The sequence below is a fragment of the Pinus tabuliformis genome, chromosome J, assembly GCF_031772625.1.
Source record: "Pinus tabuliformis cultivar Carrire ecotype Pingquan chromosome J, CPIR1, whole genome shotgun sequence".
In the NCBI taxonomy this organism is placed as follows: Eukaryota; Viridiplantae; Streptophyta; class Pinopsida; order Pinales; family Pinaceae; genus Pinus; species Pinus tabuliformis.
Window position 1 is genome coordinate 954,713,988 of NC_142295.1, and position 21,498 is coordinate 954,735,485.

Here is a 21,498-nt window from a genome sequence, read left to right on the forward strand (position 1 = left end):
TTTTTAAGATGAAACTCGCGCATTTTGCCTTTTACAGAAGGACGCACCTGTCCCTTAACATACAGAGCGTCCAAGGACGCACCTTTTGTGAACATGGTCAGCGTCCCCGCAGGTAAGGCTAGAGAGAACCTGCGACCCCAGAGATAAACATATTTTTTACAAGACTTTCTCTCTTCTTTGAGTTTGAGATGGATAACAGAGGCATAAGACTTGCCTAAGAGGGTAGCATGACTGTTGATTTGAGCCATACTAACTGTAAGTAGTCAAGGTGACATTTTTTAGTGTAACACCCCTCAACCCCATCCCATTATTATTACAATAAACACAATAATATATCACCGAGGAAAGAGTTCAAAATTGCGAAAACAAAAAACGCACAACAACCTCTGGTCCCAACATGACAACATGAATGAAGTAGGCCTCTCATGTTGGAGATGATTTAGGGGTTATTCCATGGCCTTCTCTCCCTTTGAAACCCCCCAACCATCCCTGTAATAATTTATTATATTATCTTTAACGATGCTACTTTTACTCTCAATCTTTAACAACTACCGGCCTTCCCTCTTCAAAATCCTTATATAGAGTGTTTTCTCTCCATCGACCTCAAAAACCCTTATATAGAGTGTTTTCTCTCCGTCGACCTCATTGCCCTTTGCCTTCGAAGCATTTTTGCACAGTTAAATCCTTTGTCCAAAATCCTCGGGGTTTCGCATTCGTGTCTGATATTGGGCGAGTTTCTGGCATATTTTGGATCCATCGATTTCATTCGAGCCCTCCCTCTGTGCACTATCTGGTATTGGGATGGCTGGAACTCAGGAGGATCCTATTCTTACACGGGCAGTGGATGACGATTCGAGAGAGAACGAGGATGATGCCGGAAAGGAAGAGGACACTGGAGCTCAGGTTGCACCCATTGTTAAGCTTGAGGAGGTTACTATCACCACGGGCGAAGAAGAGGAGGATGTCCTTCTTGACATGTAAATTTCTTAATCCATGGCTATTTCATGATTTTGTTTTCTCAGTTGAAAGTTGTTTTCATGGCCTCTTCGGTGGCCCTTTTCCTGTGCACATAAATGGGACCTTGACTATAAGGAAGATGCATTTGAGCAGTTATTTACTTCTAGTTTTTCTCCTTTTTAGTAAGATCTGTTTTTATCGGGTTCTTGATGTTTTGTTTGCCTGTTGATGATGATCGGATTTGTCATTTCAATGGGGTGCTGAAGAAACTCTATGGTAGATGCATTTAGCGGGCTATGGTTTGTTTTATCGGGTAATTAGGGTTTTGCTTTTCTGTGTATTTTGTGAGTTTCTTGTTGTTTTGATGTCCCATTGATATTTTGATCAACATTTTTTGATCTCATTATGGTCTGTAATAATTGTTTTCCTATGTTGATAGGCTGCCGATGAAGATTTTTTCGGGGATGCATTTGATGGTTTATTTGTTATCATTGGGGGTTTTGTATTTTGACGAGTCTTTTTATATTTTGTTGAACTATAGGCCATCCTTTTTTCAATGTCTTTGAAGAATCTATGATGGTTTCTCTGTTATTCTGGTTTAGTGGGGGGTGTGATGGTCATTTGTTATTGTTAAGCATACGGGGTTTTGTATTTTTTGGTTTTTGGATTAGTCATTGAATACTGAATTGGGCCTATTTGATAATTTGTCTTTTGGTTATTGGCATTAGGGTGATTTGTCTTTTTATGTTGTGAGGTGGTATGATTCAGGCATATGTCTGTTTTGGTCTTCTGTCAACTGTTTTCGTTGACTTTCTATGATGTTTTGAACAGGCTGTTGATCATTTCTGTACTTTATGGGGATGTATGGGATGAGCATTCTTTTGTTATTAAATAGTTGATGATTTGTATTCTTACATGTTTGATGTTATTATTGAGCTTTTTTGTGGGATCCTTTTCAGTAATGTTAAGGAATATCTCCTGTGTTTTTAATAGGTCGTTGGTAATTTATCTTTGAATGCATTTGATATGGTGGGATATTGCAGACGTTACTTCTAATGGATGTCATGGGCTCTTAAAATGATCCTAATGCAGTTTCATTGTTTATTAATATTCCCATTCTTTTTTATATGTTTGACCCTGCAGGAAGGCGAAGCTGTACAGGTTTGACAAGGATGGGAATCAATGGAACAATCCAAGACATTGAAAATATGTGCAAACCATTTAAGTATGTATATTTGTTTGTTTGTTTTTTTTTTGTGTAATTTCCCCCTGAGATTGTAATAGCTTATCTTATGTCCAAGTTTTAAGAGGCTTTCTGTGCCGAGAATTTGTGTTGATCCTTATTATCTGGATTATGTTTTTTTTTTTTTTTTTTGCCTTGCAGTTCATTCCCCAATGTCACTTCAGGAGCACGCAGGTAGTGATAAAACTTGGGTCTGGCATGCAACTGATTTCTCAGATGGGGAACTGAAGGAAGAACTCTTCTGCATTCGTCTTGGCTCTGTAGACAGTGAGCACTGTTCTTAGACTCTTCTAATCCTTGTTATGATCTTTTCTTTCTGTCTTGTATTTTTCTTTGATAAAATCAATGTTTGAGTACCTATATTCTTGGATCATTTCATTGAAGGGTTGATTTTGCATATGTTCTTAGGATGATTTTGTGCAGATTATAGTGGGTTGGTAAGGGATCCCCCTCCCCAAACACCCTATCAGCATAGTTAAGACTTGAGTTTAGGGTGGCTTTAATTATCTCTGGTAATAGCAAATGATACGGAGGATTGTGCATAACCCACCCCCTTTTTGATTCCAATAATCAGAGGTGGTCACTATGGTAATCCGATTTCAATTTGTAGTTAGAAAATGGGGTCACAACTTTCCATATTTTTTGTTTTGTTTTGTCTTTTTACATCAAACAATAGTATATTTATTAGAACCATAGCCAACTAAACAAACAGGAAACAATTTATTTGACAGGTGGAAGAAGTGATAGGCTTAGAGCAATTGAATTGTAGGCCATGCTTCTTGACAAATTGATGAACAGATGTCTCCTTACTTGAGATTTAGGTTGGCACCATGGCACCATCCTGTCCATCATTATACACCAATCTTGTCATTATCTTCTTCACTGTGAATGACTGGCCTGTTCCCTGCAAATAGATCTGGGCATAGAGGAGCCAATCCAAGAACAGTAATCTCTAGCACAAGACAATATTAATGATCTAAATACCTAATCCTGAAGCTTGAGTTTGATTTTTCTCTACTGGTTCTGAATCTCTGATTGAGAATATCCCACTCGTCATTATCAAACCTTCTCCTTCATCATTGGCATCAGCTGCACTGCTGAGGTACTTTGGTTGGTTGTCATTGGACTTGAGAGCTTGAAGTTTCAAATGATTATAGTAACAGACAGCCAGAAAAGGCAGTCCACACCCACTCAAGTTTATGACTGTAACCTTTTCATTTATTACAGACAAAGATTATGTTATGAGCAGCCAGTCCTTGACAAGACCAGCAACATTCATAGTCAAGGCTGAAGTCTTTCCTATCAGAAGAAACACTGCAAGATTAAGAGCCAAGGCACAAGCAGAAATGTCATGTAATCCAAATCAAAGGAAGAGACCCTGATTATCAGAAATGGGTATTCTACTAAGGCCCAGGGGGTGCTGAGAAAAACAAGGCAACAAGGAGCAACAAAGATGTGATGGGATTCAACTTAATCCCTTTTGATGTTCGTGGAATTTGTATGAGAACCAATTGGGTAGTCTCACATGCAACTGCACTTAACTGGAGAATCACCTCCCATGCATTCATCTTGGCCTCCCCATAAGCTGAAATAGTAACTCCAATGGATATGGCCAACATATTGGCCTCAGGCTCACCTTTATAAGCTTCTTTCTTCAGGGAAACCACAATCAAATACACAGCAATGGGAATTAGAGCTTTTCAGCATTTGAAATAATGATACTGAGAGGAAAACATAGGCAGAATTTGAAAACCAGAGACCCAAAGAATACACTTATCAATACTATGGGTTCAACGAGCTTGAAGACTCTTACAATAGCAACAGCCAGTGTTGAGTAGAAGCCCATGTGAATCATGGTGGGACTGATCACACTAAAGTTGTCAAGCAATGGCAACTCCAATGGGTATGTTTAACATATTGGCCATGGCCTCGCCTTTATAAGATTCTTTCTTCAGGGGGACTGCAATCGAATGCATATCAAATGGGCACAAGAGCTTTCAACATTTGAAATATCGATACTTTGAGAGACATGCACCAAGGGCTGCATCATTTAGGATTTGTACTCAGTTTAGGTGTCATATTCAAGGGGAAGTTGTTATGCTTTCCACCACTTCATAGATTGTTAGAGTGATGAAACAAAAGAGGCTCCCTCTTGAGGCTAGATTATGTCATTCATATCAGCTGTGTTGTTGATGTCCTAGCTCAGCCAGGTCTTGCCAAAACTCTGTTGAGGTTCAAAATTTATTATAAACTGAAATGTCTTCACAAGAATTGACCTCATAAAATGCCATAATCACAAGATATGCCATACATGGCTGTGATTATGGCTCGCAAGACCCTTAGACTTTGAGCAATGAGGCTCGCAACATCACTTATGATTATGCACTCTACAATTCTGTGACCAGCTGAATGTCAAGCAATTGAACCGCGATTTAAATCCTATTTTGTCAGCAATAAGTACTATACTTTGTCTTTATTTAGTGTAGAGAACCAAGCACTTATTCTGCTCATCTATAGAAGGGACAATGGTTGTTTGCTATGAGGTATAAGGAAATCCTATAAGGAATACCCTAGGTGCCCTTCCTTCGGTACATCTGGTAGTTAGCTAAAAGTGGTTTTTCATGACTCCAGTTCTATTTTCAGTGGGCGGCTTGGCACCATTTTTAGAAAGGAGGTGCAAAGGAGCTGCCTAACTTAATTTGGGTGATTTTAAAATTCCTCTTTGTTAAATTTGGAAAACTTGAAGTTTGGGAAATGTTTATTTTGTATTTTTGACAAAGTTGACCCCGTTGATTAGTTTGCAACTTTACATGTGAGATGGAACTTTATTATTGAACAAGAAAGCTGATTTGGATTTCTTATTTGTTGAGACAAATTAGTTAGTAATGGAATTCTAGCTGATTGCATGAGTTTTTGTTTACTTATGAAGAGATCAAGTCACTTATTGCAATGGTTTAGTGGAAGCCATATTTATGGTTGTTATCGGGCAATTTTGCAGCATTTTCCTCACTTCAACCACTCAACAACAGTTAGATTTTGCATGAATAGGCCACCCACCTTTGGGAATTTGGGGAGCTATAAGAGAACACTAAATGGCATTATTTTCTAGAGTTTTCTCAGTGAGCAGTCAACGTTCTCTTCCATCCTTCCTTTCTCTCATTGCTGCCTACATCTCTGTGCAGTGCATACTATTGCAATCATTCTCATATTTTATCTCCATGATGCAAACAATCTTTTGACTAATACAGTGATGGAGTTTGACCATGCAGTTTCTTTACAGCTCTCCAAATTCGATGGTTGAACAGTGTTGTATGTTGCAGTAGTGTGAATGACCTAAGTGCTTGTACTTTGAAGATTTTTTATCACTTAAAAGTGCACAACCATCTTTTCTTCTTTCATATTTGGTGGTCGTGGACTGGGATTTTGCATATTATTTGATATTATAAGTTTCTTGTGTCCTTGGATGCTTACACATATATCAATGAAAACTACTTTCTGTGCTGATCACTCATATTGACCAAGCATATGCTTCCAAGTGCTGAAAGTGCATGAACACGAGGGACACCCTCCTGACTGGAGAAATGACAGTCCAAACAGAGGAGTAATTAGCTGTGACCTTAGGCTAATTAGTAATTTCTCATAGCTGTTTCTTAGTTTTGCACAAATCAGATCAGAGAGAGAACACTTCCCAATACATAGTATTAAAAATTATAAGATGAAGTTTGAATTTAACAAAGTCAAAGGATGAACCGAAGTCTTGGATAGCTAACGCAGATCTGACACCTTCATGAGACAGAAATTAGAATGCATGGACAGAGACTACTAGGAGCTTTCCAGAATATTTCCAATCTAGCTCATGCATGGACGAGCACAAATTCTCTTCAACAAGAGAATGTGCAAGTTAATTAATCTTCAGTAAGTTGACTACATGTGGATGAGATATAGTGAATTATCTACAAGTTGAAAGGTTCTTTAGCAAATGTATGCTAAAAACATGTGGATCTGGATTAGCTTAATCTCCAAGCTAGGTTACAACTGAATGTACATCATGGGGGGTAAACATGCAAGGGTCACTTGATTATCAACAGCCATATACAAGGAATTCATATCACCCACCTGAGAATCGGGCAAACTGAAAATCACCGATATGTCGATGTTGCATAAGGAGAACACATATTGCCCTATTTCCAGCTAGAGGCCCCATTATAGTCAAGGTTTGCATTTTCAAGACTACAGGGATTGCAATTTTCATTCACAAGAAAATTTGTCCCATTTTCTTACCAGAATATGCATCGAGAAGAGAGGCTGAACCGGTGCCCCTTATTCCATGCCTAATCATCAAGCCCAAAATAACACATGCTTTTCTTGGTGGAAAACATCACTTGTGGATGACAATTTAGCAGAAGCATGAAAAACCATGTGAATGGGATTATCGTGCACCCAGATAACTAAAAAACAAATAAGTCTATCAAGGATTGTGCAGACGGAACTTGGAAGCAGTCGGAAAAATCCTTGTTAGGACTCGAAAGGCCCCAAACATCTAAAAAGGTTGTGAAGGCTTTAGGGAACAAAGCATGATGCTACAATTCCAACACCAGAAGTCAATAAAACGTTTTTTTCTCTTTTACAATGTCATGAAGATCGTAACCTCGAATACTAGAAGAGGTAAGCCAGAAAATAAGGGTAGAGCTCTATAAAAAGAAGCTAATATTTGACAAGCCTGACATTGTGTTTGTCTAATAAACAAAGTTGTCAAGTGAAGCAATTGAAATGGTATATTTGAAAAAACACAAAAGATAGAAGAAAACAATGGGCAGAGTATATGGCCTTCTGATATGGTGGGATCAATACAAATTTTGTACAAGTATATGTAGGGAGATTATGGGTAAGCTAAGACTTCTCCTCGAGCATTGGAACTTGTAATTTTATGTAACCAATGTCTATGGAACTAATTTAGCTGTTTCAAAACCTATCTATTGGAAACTCTTGTAATAAGAAATGAAGAACTATTGCAATTACCCTGTAGAGGCTTTAATAACACCTGGTATTCTGGTTAGTGATTTTATTGGACCTCATGTGCATATCCTACATGCACAGGATGGACTATTCATATGTTACAGGGTATTATTCTTATTATTTAGGGTGCACATCTTCAGGTGCTCAAGAACGATTACTAGAAAAGTCAATTAATTCTGCAATTTAAAGGATGAAAAAGGAGGTTATAGGAGTCTAGTTTTGGTTCTCATCCACAATGTCACACTAGTCTGCCTGGGCATGGTTCTCATGGTTTAATAGTGACTTGAGGAGTCATAATACCACAGATCACTAAACACGAACAGCTAAGGTAGCCCAAGGACAATATCCATCTTTACACATTAATTAACAGGTTTACATTAATTATCCTAGGGGGTTTTAATACTTCCAAATGCTTAAAAAACAGTTAGCAGAGCATTCACATTACACATTCCAACAATCTTTTCTATAAACCAACCAAATGCAGTCAGGAGAGCCCTCCTTTTAAACTATACAACCTTATTGTTAGTATGATCAACCTTATTTTAATATATAGTGTGACAAACCGTATGTGACAGGCAGGTGGAAAACTTTTCTCGCAATTGACTAAGCGATGTCTTGCGAGCCAGACTTGAGACGGAAACCCTCGTCAGAAGTATATGCTTGGCTCTTTTCCAAACAAATGAAGAGTCAATGAGGTTTTGTGTAATCACTTCTGGTATCGTATTGGGTTATTGTTAGAAGCGATAATTGGATTCAGATTCTCATCGAGTGAGTTGTTCTGCTTTCTCAATTTGAGAGGGTTTGTTTGGAGGGAAAAACGAAAGAGGACATACAAGAATAGTGAGGGGAAAGATGCAGAGGAAGAGGATTGAGAACATCTCTAGCAGGCAGGCTACATTTTCCAAACGTAGGTAGATTGCTGAAGAAAGCTTACGAGCTCTCGGTGCTCTGCACTGCAGAAGTTGAACTTGTGATTTTCTCCCCAGCAGGAAAGCTCTATGAACTGTTTTTTAGTGCAAATCCTACTATTTTGATTCTAATAATCATGGCTATGCAAACCTCATGAGATTCTTACTAATAACCCCGGTGGTGCAAGCCCTAGTAAGCTCGATGTTGAAAAACTTAGTGTAAAACCTCCAAATCGCTGGTTTTGTTGTAGTGCTTATTGGAGAGTATATAAAAAATTTCACACCTTTTTATGAGATATGGGAGGAAAACATGTTAAAGATTTTTAATAAATATAAAATTTCCAAAATGATGCTAGTTACGTGTGATTCTTTTTTCATTGTTTGTGATTATGAAAAATGAAACTCAATGTTTTTTCATTAGTGCACACATATTTCATTATATAATTGCATATAGAAAAATCATTCCAGAGCCGATAACAATAAAAGTGAAGAATTTATGGTCCAACGTTATATTTAAGGGAGATGTTTAAGGATGACGTTTGAATTTTGTTTTTCATTTTAAGACATTTGGAGCAAATATTAGGAAGGACTTTGAGAAAGGATTGTCCTTGATTTTCGAAAATGGAGTTGTTCCTTTCCAGCCATATGCCCCAAGTGACCATCAAAGGGAGAGCTCATATGTTTTTTGGATGTTTTCTTTATAGCCATTTGTTTACACATATCCATAGAGTCCCCATGCCATTGATGTGAATTACTTGTTCGGTTTTTTTTAACCAAAATTTTTAACCAAACAAGAAAAATAAAAAAAATACCTCAAGATCAAAGAATGAAACAAAGACCTATTGACATACCTTTTAAAGTATGGAAAGAACTTGTAAAATCATATGAGAAGTTGGATGCACAAAGAAAAGCCGGCAATGAGAGCATTCAGGTATTGAATTTTTCATTAAACATTATTTAGAATGCATTAATACTTATAAGTATCTTAGACATGTATTTGTGTGAAAATAAATTGAATTGGTTTATGTTTAAGGACAAGGCATCCAAGGCGAGGTTAACCAAGACAAAAGTCACTCATCGTAGTGGCCAGAAAGGTTTAAAAGCACTGATAACAACCTTTGTAAGTATATTAAACATGTGATATTTTTTTAATAAATTTTGTACTAGAAGAAAGTCATTGTTATCTAATTTCTCCCTATTTACTGATTGATAGGAACTAAAAATGGAAGACCTCCAAATCATTTGGAAAAGGAGGTGCTGCAGCAAAAGAGATGGGTTGAATTTGTTGTTTGGATGGACTCTATGGTATGTAATCTTAGTTGGATTTCCAATATACTTTTAAACCATATTTTCATTTTATTTTTTAGTACTATTAGATATTATATCTTACCTCATTTTATGGTTAACATTGTATAACAAAAACATGCGTTGTGTTATGTAATTAATACTAACATGTAATATTGATTTTTTTTGTCAGAATGCTATAGGTAATGATTGCCAAGACGATGATCCAAATTATGTTCAACATATATCAGGAGATGATGAGGATGAGGATGAGGATGATGGTGGTGAAGGAGGAGATGATGATGATAGTTGCGGTGTTGGTGATGATGTGGATCAGAGTAATGAGGATGGTCAAGATGATCATGAGGATGATCTTGGTGGTGGTAGCTAGGCATGCACATGCATTGTTTTTTATGAAGAAATTATTGTGTAGAATGACATTGTTATGTTTAGATGGGTGTTGTGAATTTACCCTATATCAATGAGACATTTTGATTTTGTAATCATACGATGAGTTTGATTTATGTATGTTGTTAATTTATCGTAGAATAACGATATTCAAATATTTTGATTTGTTAATCATATTTTAATTTTACTTGTTTTGATTAAAAATAATACTGATTTTATTAGTATTATGCTATTTTATACATGTTTTGAAAATTGTTAATGACACATTGTTATTTTTTTGGATGGATGTTGTCAATTTCTCTTAAATTTCTTTACAAATGATTTTGAATTGTGATATCTGCTTTAATGATATTTAGAAACTATCATATATTTCACTATGAATCTATAAAGGGGGTCATATATGTAAAGAAAAATATACTCTATATAAGAAGTCAAATGCGGATGTAACCATGGATGCAAAATTGAAAGTAAAATTGGATGTTAAACTAGGAATTAATACAAAATGCAAACAATTGACATACAAAGTGTTTTAAATTAGAAGTGAAAAATTGTGCAATAGTTGACACAAAAAAGGGAACAAAACATGGCATACAAAAGGATATCAAATTGGGCAAAAACAAGGACACATAAATGGGCACCAAATTAGATGCAAAAAAAGACAACAACTAGATGTAAAATAAGATGCAAAGTTGAGCGTTAAAAAGAAGAAAAAAACGTTACAAATTAATATGCCAAATGATGATGCAAATAATGGTGTAAATTTGGGATGCAAACTTGGGTGCAAAAAAGGAAAAAAAAAAGATGTAAGAAAAGACAAAACAAGATGCAAAATGGGGCTGAAAAAAGGTGAAACCAAGGATGCCATATTGGATGTAAAAAATGATTCCTAATCACATGCAAATTTAGGCTCGAACTCAGACACAAAATTATATGCAAATGTGGACACAAAATGAGGCAAAAAAAGATGCAAATTTGGATGGTGAAAACGATGTAAAACTAGACACCAAAAAAATGCAAAATTGGATGAAAAAGTCGGTGTAAATAATGGTGCAACATTGGACACAAGTAAACACAAAAAAATGGTGCAAAAAGGGGCATAAAATAGCTTAAAATTGGGTGCAAAACTTGGTGCAAAAACAAATACAAAAGTAGACGTAAAAAATGACTCTAAATTGAATGTACCATTAGACACAAAATAAGATGCAAAGGTGGACACAACACATGACTCAACATAAGATGCAAATATAAATGAAAATTTGGATGCTCAAAATGATGTAACATTAGATGCAAGAGATGGTGTTAAAAATGATGCAAAATTGGATGAAACAAATGACGCAAAATATGGTGCAAAATGAGATGGGAAAAATGGAGACAAATCAAACGTAAATGTGGATGTAAAAAATGGTCCAAAAAAAGATGCAAAATGGGCACAAAAATGGATGCAAAATTTGGTGCTAAATCAAATTCAACACATGGTGCAAAGATAGGCACCAAAGCTGGTGCAAAAATAGAAGCAAAAACTAGTGTAAGACTAGATACAAAACCTGGCGTAAGACTAGATGCAAAAACTGACACAAAATGGATGCATAAAAAGACGTTAAATTGGATTCAAAATACAGTGTAAACTTGATGCAAATGATGGTGCAAAAATGGAAGCAAAGAATGACACAAAATAGGAAGCAAAAGAGAATGAAAAATAGATGCAAAAAATGAGACAAAACTAGAAGCAAAACCTGTCATAAAATAAGATGCAAATCTTGGTTCAAAATTTGACGCAAAAAATGATGCATAGTTTGGTGTAAAAAATGATGCAAAATCTAGCGTGAAAAAGGATGCAAAATCAGGTGCAAAAAAGGACGCTTTAAAAATTGTACAATAGAGCCAGATTTAGCGCCAGGTTGCTCATCACAATTACAAAAAAAATGCACTAAAATCTAGCGCTAAATCTGGCGCAAATCACTGGTTTTGTTGTAGTGTTTCTATTTCTGGAAATTGTGCAAAACTTAATCTAGTTCAAGATTTGTGACTTCAACCATTAGGTTATCGTTATCCTCGTATATGAAAAACCTAGGGAAAATGTTTGATACTTAAGAGGTCATGTAGGGAGGGATCTTCAAACCAATGAAGATATAAATTGAAAGGGCTAGGCAGTTTGGGGAGGGGAGTGGGAAAATTCTAGTAGGATCTGATGGTGGTCTGAGTCCCGTCCTACAGAGACCCACTACCACATGTTAGTATTTAGATAAGACATGACTTTAGTAATCAGAAAATAATCCAAGCACTTGGAAATTTTAGCCTGCCCAATGCAATCATTTGTACAGGCGGGGAGAAGTTTAGGGGGCCTTGTGTCTTGTGAGTTGAAACCCCAGTGTGGAAGCATGGGTTTGAGAGGGGATATTTCCTTATCCCCTTCAATCATGGTTTCTTGTAGAAAAATAATTTGGGATTTGTGAACATCAACCAGCTGTTTCAGTGCCATTTTCTTTGAGGGGTTGGCTAGGCACCTGTAATTCAAATAGAGAGTAATCATCTAGAAGCCTCTTGGGGGTGTCATCTCTAAGGGCCCCTATAATGGTGCATTGTCTCCCTAAATGAATTTTCAAGGATGCTTGGTGCTGAGTTTGAGAGATATGAGATTTCCATCCCTTGGTAATAGGTTTCATTGGGGGAATTTTGAGGTCTAAAATGGGCCTCCTAAGAAAAATGTACAACTAAAATAAAATTTATAAGAACTGATAGGATTCAAGATGATGATGTCAACCATGGGGGATGATTCACCATTTTTTGAGTAAAAGGTGAAAAGATTAAAAAATAATAAAATAATAAAACTACTTTTTCAAATCATATTTTCAGCTTATCTCCCTAAGGTTTTAATCAAATTTTGAGCAGGAGTACTCATTGAATGCAAAATTTAATTCCCCATCCAAGGAGTACCCATCTTTCATACTTTTGATGGACCCTACTACATTAAAAATGAGAAATACATGAAAAACGTAATTGCAATCACGTTTTTTCATGTATTTCTCATTTTTCGTGTAGCAGGGTCCATCGAAAGTATGCAACATGGGTACTCCTTGGATGAGGAATCAAATTTTTCATTTAACAAGTGTTTCTGCTTGAAATTTGAGTAAACCCATAGGGAGATCGATTGAAAAACGAGTTGAAAAAATAGTTTTTTCTTTTTTTCTTCTAAAATTTGATGATGTAATCTAATCTTATTTTATTATTTCCACTATTATTTTATAATTTCCTTAGGAGGCCCATTTTAGACCTCAAAAATCCCCTAATGGTGGTCCCCAATTTCTAAGGGCCTTAGCCCAAAGCTTTTATGTGAAACAAAGTCCTTAGAGGAGTCAGAAGATGGGGGAATCTTAGGTTGAGAGAGGGAGCCACGATTGAAGGGTAGGGGAGAGGGGAAGGTAAAGGTTTCAGAATACGACGATTTGTGAAGGGATAAATCAACTAGTGAAGAAGAGTAGATAAGGGAGGGGGTAGGTAAGTTAACAATGAGAAAGGGAGAGGCATAGCGAAGAGAAAGGTTTGGGAGGGAAGGGAAGGAGGTAGGAGGGGGAACAAAGGATACAAGAGAAAGGGGAGAGTGTTGAAATCTAGAGGAAGGGAAACAATCATTCAAACAAATATGAGGAGGGGGGATTGAGAGTTCCATACCTTAAGTAGAGGGAGCCCCTGCAGTAGATGGTTGAGGAACAATGCCACCTTCCATGCCTTCAAAGAGAGTCAGAATAGGGTCCAAAGGAGATAGAGTTTTATCATATCCCACATAGGTCCCAAAGGGTTTTCAACCTAAGTTGCTTCCTTTGTGAAAATATGATTCTGATATAGGGAGGAGACCTAAAGCGGGAAGACATAGAAGAGATTTTCCTTGTGAACCCATTTCCTTTGATATTTTCCCATTAGAAAATCCTTACTCAGATGACCATAGGTATGAAAACGATCGCATTTGAAGGGAATTCCTTCATAGTTCAGACTTTACCTATGAGTGAGTTATCCTGAGTTTACGATGATGGAGTCTGGTAGCCATGAAGAGAGATTTAGGCCCACAAGCACCCAAGCTATACCCATATATCTCATCTACTGGTAGGAGAAATCAACATCATAATAACATCCCAATGTGTTCCCTATTTCTTTAAAAACATTAGGCAACCAAAAAATTATAGATAGGCCCAGTAGTCTTACCTATATCGGCACAATGGACAACTTCTCCAAGTGAGCATCAAAACTAATTGACCATTTTTTTGCAAAGAGGGCTTGTGAATGCCATGACCAATGTCCCCTTGTGATTTTCTCTATGTCCTTTGTCGACCTAACTATTCATCCCATCCATCCTTTTTCCAGGATTAAGCAACGAGGAGAGTATCCAAGTAGCTGGAGGAGATTTGGCTCTGTCCACCCGCAAAGAAGTTCCATTGACATCCACTTACTAGAAAATATTCCCACCACCACTAAGTTTTCGATTTTATGGATATCATTGAGTTAGATATCCTTTGCCAGGGTGAGACTATGTTCCTCGACCTTGCGCTTGGTGCATTTCGGGTTAGGTTTCAAGGCACCACTGCTAGTTGTAGCCACCTAAGGTAAGTGTTGTGGGTTGAAACAACCATCGTGCAAGTATAGAGTCAACAAAATACTAAGAAAACTAATGGGGGGAACATCTTGGGAGAAATAGGGGAGTAATACTGGCGAGTGGAACATGGTAAGATCTGGGGTAGTAGGTTCAAACTGCGGGGAACAAGATGGGTGGGGGGAGGGACTGGTCGGAAAGGTAGCCTAGGGTGGGGAAGGGAAAGGGACTTGGGAGAGGTAGAGAGGTTGGAGAGTGGGCTACCAACTTGAGACTTGCCCACGATTGTAGATGTTAGAAGGTTGTCAGAGTATGACAGTGAGGGCACCACCAACAAGGACTTGGGAGGGGTTACAATATTGAGGGCTCATAAGGTCTATTGTGAGGGAGAGAGGTGTCGTACATGGTTTTGGTGAGTGGAAGGCCAGATCTGGGTTCTCTCTAGAAGATCCAATATGTGGTCTACGAGGTCAATCTTCATTCAAGCATCCTTGCAAACCCTACCTACAAAACCTTGCATCTCAACTTCTATCCCTTTCAACTTAACACTAATATTATTAATTATCCAATCCTTTTTTTCATTATGTTAGAATATGCAACATTCTATATTAGTAAATTAGTTGTATCTGTATCTAATAGTTTTTAAAATTAACCATAATATTGAATATACCTTAACTTATTAACCCACAAAAAGTTAACTTATATTTAAAACATCTTTATTAGCATTGAGAGATCTTTTGGTAAAAATCACATAAAGAAACTATAAGTCAACGTGCTTCGAACCATCTAGTGTGGTTCATCTTTAGGACAAGATGAACCAGATCATGGTATTAGATTAACTTATTAGTCTTGTGGTTGTGGTTCAACAGTTAAGTGGGGAAGTTTAGTCCCCACAAGTCTCGTGGTCTAATCTCGTGTAGGACTATGTATGCCTAAATATAATCTTGTGAAAGATTTGGTCCCCACAAGTCTCATGATCTAATCTCCTATAAAACTATATAAACTTAAATATAATTTTGTGATCTAATATTTTATAACTTTTTATCTTAATAATATAACTAGATACAAACAAAATTCCATATATGCCTACTTTCTTTTATGCTTTTATATATATAATTAGGTATTGGTCAAAATTGAGAATTTCCAATACACCTTATGCACTAGATAACTTCTATATGTATTATCATTTATATTTATAATATCATAACATGCTTAATAAAATATATAATAATTTATGGTACTCCTCGATTATATCAATTATATAACGATATATTTCAATTACAACCATATATATATATATATCGTGTTCAATAATTCCAAGGTCAGAGAAACCCGAGGACTATTCGTTGAATCTCTGACCAAAGAACGCAGGCCGGAATTAATTAATCATGTTGGTCAAACGTCAATATAAAATTAATTTGACCATAGCGACCCATCACAGGTATCCCGCAGGAAAATATTCCCTCTCAGAAGATAATGTTACGGCCTATGTTGCTTAACAATCAGTATTGTCGTTGGGATGTGAAAGGCACCCACGAAGAATTAGACAGGCACTCAGTCTCGGTTTGTGTGAATTTGATCCATGTGTGTAGACTATAATCGGTGTACGATTTTCATGGCCATAGTCTAAACAGAAATTATAAAAAATTTGGTAGGGATTTTTGTAAATTGAGAAAATTATAGAAATTTCGGTAAAATTTTGACAAAATCTGACATGGATTTTTGTAAATTCAGGTTAGAGTGGTCAAAATTCAAGATTTTGGGCGGCCTAGAAATTTTTGATGGTGCTGAATCTATTTCCACCATCAAAAACATGATTCAAACACGAGTACTTGCTAGATTTTTTGAAATTGTTTTACAAAAATTCTGATTATTCGTGAGCATTTAGAACGAAACATATGAAAAGAATACTCATGGAAAGTATAATTTCATATATTTAAGAAGACTTTAAAATTCAATTGATTAAAGTGATATGAAAATGGTATATACCTTCATTTTTTAACCTAACACTTGTGTTTTGTTAAATAATAAATGATATATTCTCAATCGGTCATTTCAACAATTTTGTTTTCAAGGATTTTTTAAATTTCATAATAATAAAGTTTCATTTAATTATTTTTATAATTAAAGGATTTAATATTCAATAAAAATAAACAAAGATTACATTGTCTACACAAACATGATATTTATGTAATTATGAAATATAAGTCTTAAGTATTGAAACCATGCTTTGATAGGGCCCCACATGTTCCAGATATGGCACTTGTTTCTAGATATATAGCTTTAGTTGTTGTACTTTGGATGTTGGGTTTCAAAAGTTCTTCCTATCCCTAAGTGCCTACTCCTGATCAACACTACATCCTTGATTCTAAGTGTTAGTTTTATGTATCATGATAGTCCTCTTCTTCGTTAATGGTTTATCTTGGGCCAAGTTGAGCAAGTCCTTAGCACTCTCAAACATGGTAGGATTTCATGTGATTGGATTCAACACATTTTCTCACCACTGTGATTTACACATATATCATAGTGACCCAACCTTAATTTTACTTCCTTAGATTTGATTACTTGGTTCAACATTCTTAAAGCCATTAGTTTGAGCTTCTCCCTTGGTAGCTCATTTGAGGACTTCAGATCCCCTTTCTTGTTTAGTAAGGGGTTCAAAGTTGTTTCCTCTTTGCCACCTCTAAGAGGAGGCATCACTTAATATGTATCTAGATTAGTTGTAGTCATTATGTTTCTATATTGGACTTGTAATACACCCCACGCTCTAATGCCATATTAGGGATGTGGGGTGTAATTTGACCCAACCTTCAAGGTACATTACGAAGACAAGGTTATCTAAAAATTCTCTTACTTCCATTTCCTCAAATCAAACTTTGGATACCACCATTATTTTCTACTCAACACGGGATTTCCAACGATATCAATTTTATCTCATTATGAGCTCTGGGCACAAAGTTATGCCCATTTGAAGTTCTTCCCTTTAAGTGCCACATCATCATCCATACATACATACTACATGGCTGACACATGGTTTCCCTTTGGCTATGTGGCAATTCCGCATTAGTCCATGTTTGTTGCTCAATTTTCATACCATTCTCCTGCTATATCAAGGGTTTTATACCTGCACACCTCCCAAATCTTCCAATGCTTTGGTATGTCGATATATCAATGCTCTGAGGTTCTAATATGGCAATATAGTGTTGCACTGATATAGGTGGTATGACATGTACCTTCTCATAGGCCAATAATCCCTATTGTTAATATGGTCGATATGTCGATATAGGCACAAACCCCCTTGGATTCACCAATATGTTTAGCATTATATCAATGTGGAATATTGGAGGTTCGACAAGAACATTATAATGGGAAAAAATCCTATGAAACACTGATAAGTCGATAGGCTTGTGGCTAGCTCGGATTGCCTCCTCATACCACTACTATTTATTCACAAGCTACCATGTGATGAAGGCTGAATTGTTTGACATGTGGCCAGCTTACACGTGGCATGTGATAACGCGTCCTCTACTACATGGAAATTCTTAAGAGTGCCATATGTTGGTCATATTGGTGTGGTTGGCATGTCAATTGATATTTTTGGATGACACGTGTCATCCTCGTGGAATTTCCATGTCATCAATCATGACATCATCATGACAAGGCCCCAATGCTCTAATACTCTGTATCCCAATGGTGTTAGTGGACAGCCCTAGTAGATGAGAATAGGGTCATTATTTGATGGTTCCTCTCTCACATTGTATCATATCAGGGAATTTCCCCACAATATGCATTACTAAACCTCTAGGGTTTTCTATGTCGATAAACCCCCCTTTATAGTGAATTCCCATTCCTAGCTCTTGTCGGTGCATGTGACTAGTAGCTAAGGCCAGGGCCCCCAAACTCCAAATTTTCAAGTTCTCTACCATATTGATGGGAAATACTATCCCCCAGATCTTCCAACAATCCAAAGCACAAAAGGGGCTTAGTCCCAAAATTTCTCATCTCCATCACTTATGCAATAATGAGGCCACTAGTTGGCTAACCTCCAATGATCCATGGAGCCATAGGATCCCACCCACATAGTAGTTTTACTTCTCAGTTATATTATATAGATTAAAGCAACATGGAGGCATTCATAAGCATGAATTGAATGTATATCCTATTCATAGCCACTACAACCTAGGTTGGCTATTCCATTTAAGAACATATAACACATAATATTCTTATTTAACATAGATGAATGACTCCCATTTCACACAACATTTCATATTCGTGAAGGAATACATTTCAACAGTTGGGAAAACCATGTTAACTACTCAACACACTAGTCCTGCTCATTTAATATGACAACATAAATTATTTTAACTTGTCATTGTATACATACATAGTATACTATCATAGCATTAAAACAAGAAATGTCGGTATTATGAGTAGTAGAGGCAAACATGTACACATAGAAAATCACACAAGAACAACAAAATAATCCAAAGATTACATTGCACTAATTTACAATAAGTACATCACAATCTCTCACGCTGCAATATATTACATGAGGCCTCATATTATAGAATTGAGGTGCCCATAACAAATTTCTAATTTGGCTAATTGGTTCAACCATCTCCATAAATATCTCCACTAATATATCGGTTAATTTTATGTGATCTCCATCCTGAACTTCTCTCATTGTCCTCATCTTTAATCATACATAGACTTCTAAGAAAAGTCTACTTGCATTATTAATAATTTCATCATATCATAAGTATGAATTATTCCTTCATACCACCCCACCACACCCCCCACCCCCCTCAATGAATACTTATGATTCAATCTAGATGTCTTGAGTTGTCTTCATCATCTTCATCTGTATCATTAGTTGTCATTATTTGTGCTGCAACATTTTGAATCTTGAGTCAATCATTTGAACTACATCTTTTTCAGATCAAGGATCTCTTTAGCTTACTCTTTTTAGAAATTAATAGAAATTTTCTACTACTAATGTATTCAAACTGAAAACAAGAGATTACAAATTTCCTCTACTATTATGTGGAATGGAAATCACAATTTAGAAATACATGCAATGACATGCCACCATTAAAATGCCACAAGAATACAGTGATTTATAGGGGAACCCAACAAGGAAAAACCCCTTCGTTGCTTTTCATTAATCAGATGAGAATGAGAAACTATTACAATGTCTTGCTTCAATCTTGAAGCACACCTTGAACCGCAAACCTGTTCTCCTGCTCACTGTCTTGCTCTGGCCAACACTTAGCCAATTCAAGACCCCAACTTTCTCCTATTTCCTTGAACAATCCTGGAGGAAATTAGCTCCTAAAAGATAGGAATTTTCCCTATTTTCTTGCACAATTCCCAAGGAGTGATTCACGTGCTTAACTGCCAAGCCTATACACTCAACTAGTATACATTTGATAATTACAATGTTCCTTTTCCTCCAATCCAGGTAGGCAATTCGAATTACATGCATGTCTGGGCTATTTTTAGTTGATTGACTAGTTAAACTGAGAGATCACTTAGTTAACAACATTTCTACTACTCAACTGACCTTCAAGTGACTCAACTAGTTGCTTGAGCTCAGTTAACTGAGTCAAACTAAAACTAACTGGACTAGATTGCTAAATTTTAGCAATCACTACATGCATAATTCTACTTCTAGCCTATAACTAGAATTTACTGAGTAAACAAGTAGACAAAGTGATGTCACACAATTTAATTGCCATCCAAGTCATCTTGCTGATGTGGAAAATCAAATAACTAAATTTAACTAAGGCATAAGTCAAATTTAGCCTTTCTTGTTACATTATCTAACACTCCCTCTTAGCAAGAAAGGGATTTTTCACCACCGTTATCCTGAACCTGTGGAATTCAAATTTGCTTCTAGAAAATTCCTTTGTCAAGATATTTGCATAGTGCTCCTCAGTCGGAAAGTATTGTAGCATCATAATTCTCCTCTGCACACAATCCCGTAAGTGATGGTACCTGATATCAATGTGCTTAGACCTGTGATGGAATATTAGATTCTCAGAGAGTTTAATACAACTATGATTATCACAATAAATCATTGTCGGAACCATTTGTTGACTGAAAAGACTCACAAGTATTTTCCTCATCCATATGGCCTCACATGCTACTTAAATTGCATCCATGTATTCAGCCTTTGCTAAGCTAAGTTCCATAGACCTCTGTTTCCTGCTATACCAGGAAATAGTTGCAAACCCAACACTGAAGGTAGCACCTGAAGTTCTTTTCATATTTGATGGACTCCCTGCCTAATCTACATTGGTGAAGCCTTGGAGTCTCACTCCCTCTGTCCTCTTGTACCATAACCCATACTTGGTTGTGCCTCTGAGGTATCTCAACACATGCTTTGTTTCCTTCCAATACATCTTGGTAGGCTTCACCATGGGTTGAATCAACTGATTAACTTCATAGCATATGTCGAGCCTTGTGTTCGCCAAATACATCAAGGATATCACAAGCTATCTGTATATGGTAGCATCTACTACCTCTCCTAAAGAAACACTCTCCTTCCTCTAGTTTGTAGCTAGAGGTGCGTCCATAGGCTTGCAATTCTCCATGTGAAATCTATGAAGCATAAAAGAGTCATAGTTCCCCTGACTCATAAAAAACTCACCATCAACATGTCGTACTTCTAGCCCAAGGAAGTAATGCATCAAGCCCATGTCTTTCATCTCAAACTCTCTCGCAAGGTCCTCCTTGCAAGAGCGGATCAACTACTCATTCCCTGTAAATATCAAGTCATAAACATACAAAACCAAGATAAGAAACTTTCCATCTACCACAATGTGATAGAGGTTCGCATTTGCTTCACTTTTGGTGAAGCCCAATCCACTGGGATATGTATTGATCCAAGTGTACCATGCTCGGGGTGCTTGTTTGAGACCATAGATCTCTTGAGTCTACACACATGTGTCTCCCTGCCATATGTCTCAAATCCCTCTGGCTGCTCTATGTAAATTTATTCTTCAACAACACCATTGAGAAAGGTGGTCTTCACAACCATATGACGGATCTTCCACCCCATCCGCGCAACTAATGCTAGAATGGTTCTGATTGAGGAA

The 21,498-nt window shown here is 36.7% G+C and overlaps 1 protein-coding gene across 2 annotated transcripts; it reads left to right on the top strand.

Moving 5' to 3' along the window:
* The first annotated feature begins 589 nt into the window (after positions 1 to 589).
* On the top strand, positions 590 to 9,960 carry LOC149229987 (uncharacterized). Of its 2 annotated transcripts, XM_089375970.1 has the most exons (4): positions 2,140 to 2,182; positions 2,342 to 2,467; positions 9,158 to 9,429; positions 9,602 to 9,960. In XM_089375970.1, exons 3-4 carry the CDS (start codon positions 9,418 to 9,420, stop codon positions 9,797 to 9,799), a joined length of 210 nt encoding a protein of 69 aa, XP_089232096.1. In that variant the 5' UTR covers positions 2,140 to 2,182; positions 2,342 to 2,467; positions 9,158 to 9,417; the 3' UTR covers positions 9,800 to 9,960. The 2 variants fall into 2 exon arrangements, 1 of the variants encoding a protein (XP_089232096.1); XR_016247342.1 differs by lacking the exons at positions 2,140 to 2,182; positions 2,342 to 2,467 and adding an exon at positions 590 to 977.
* Positions 9,961 to 21,498: the final 11,538 nt, after the last annotated feature.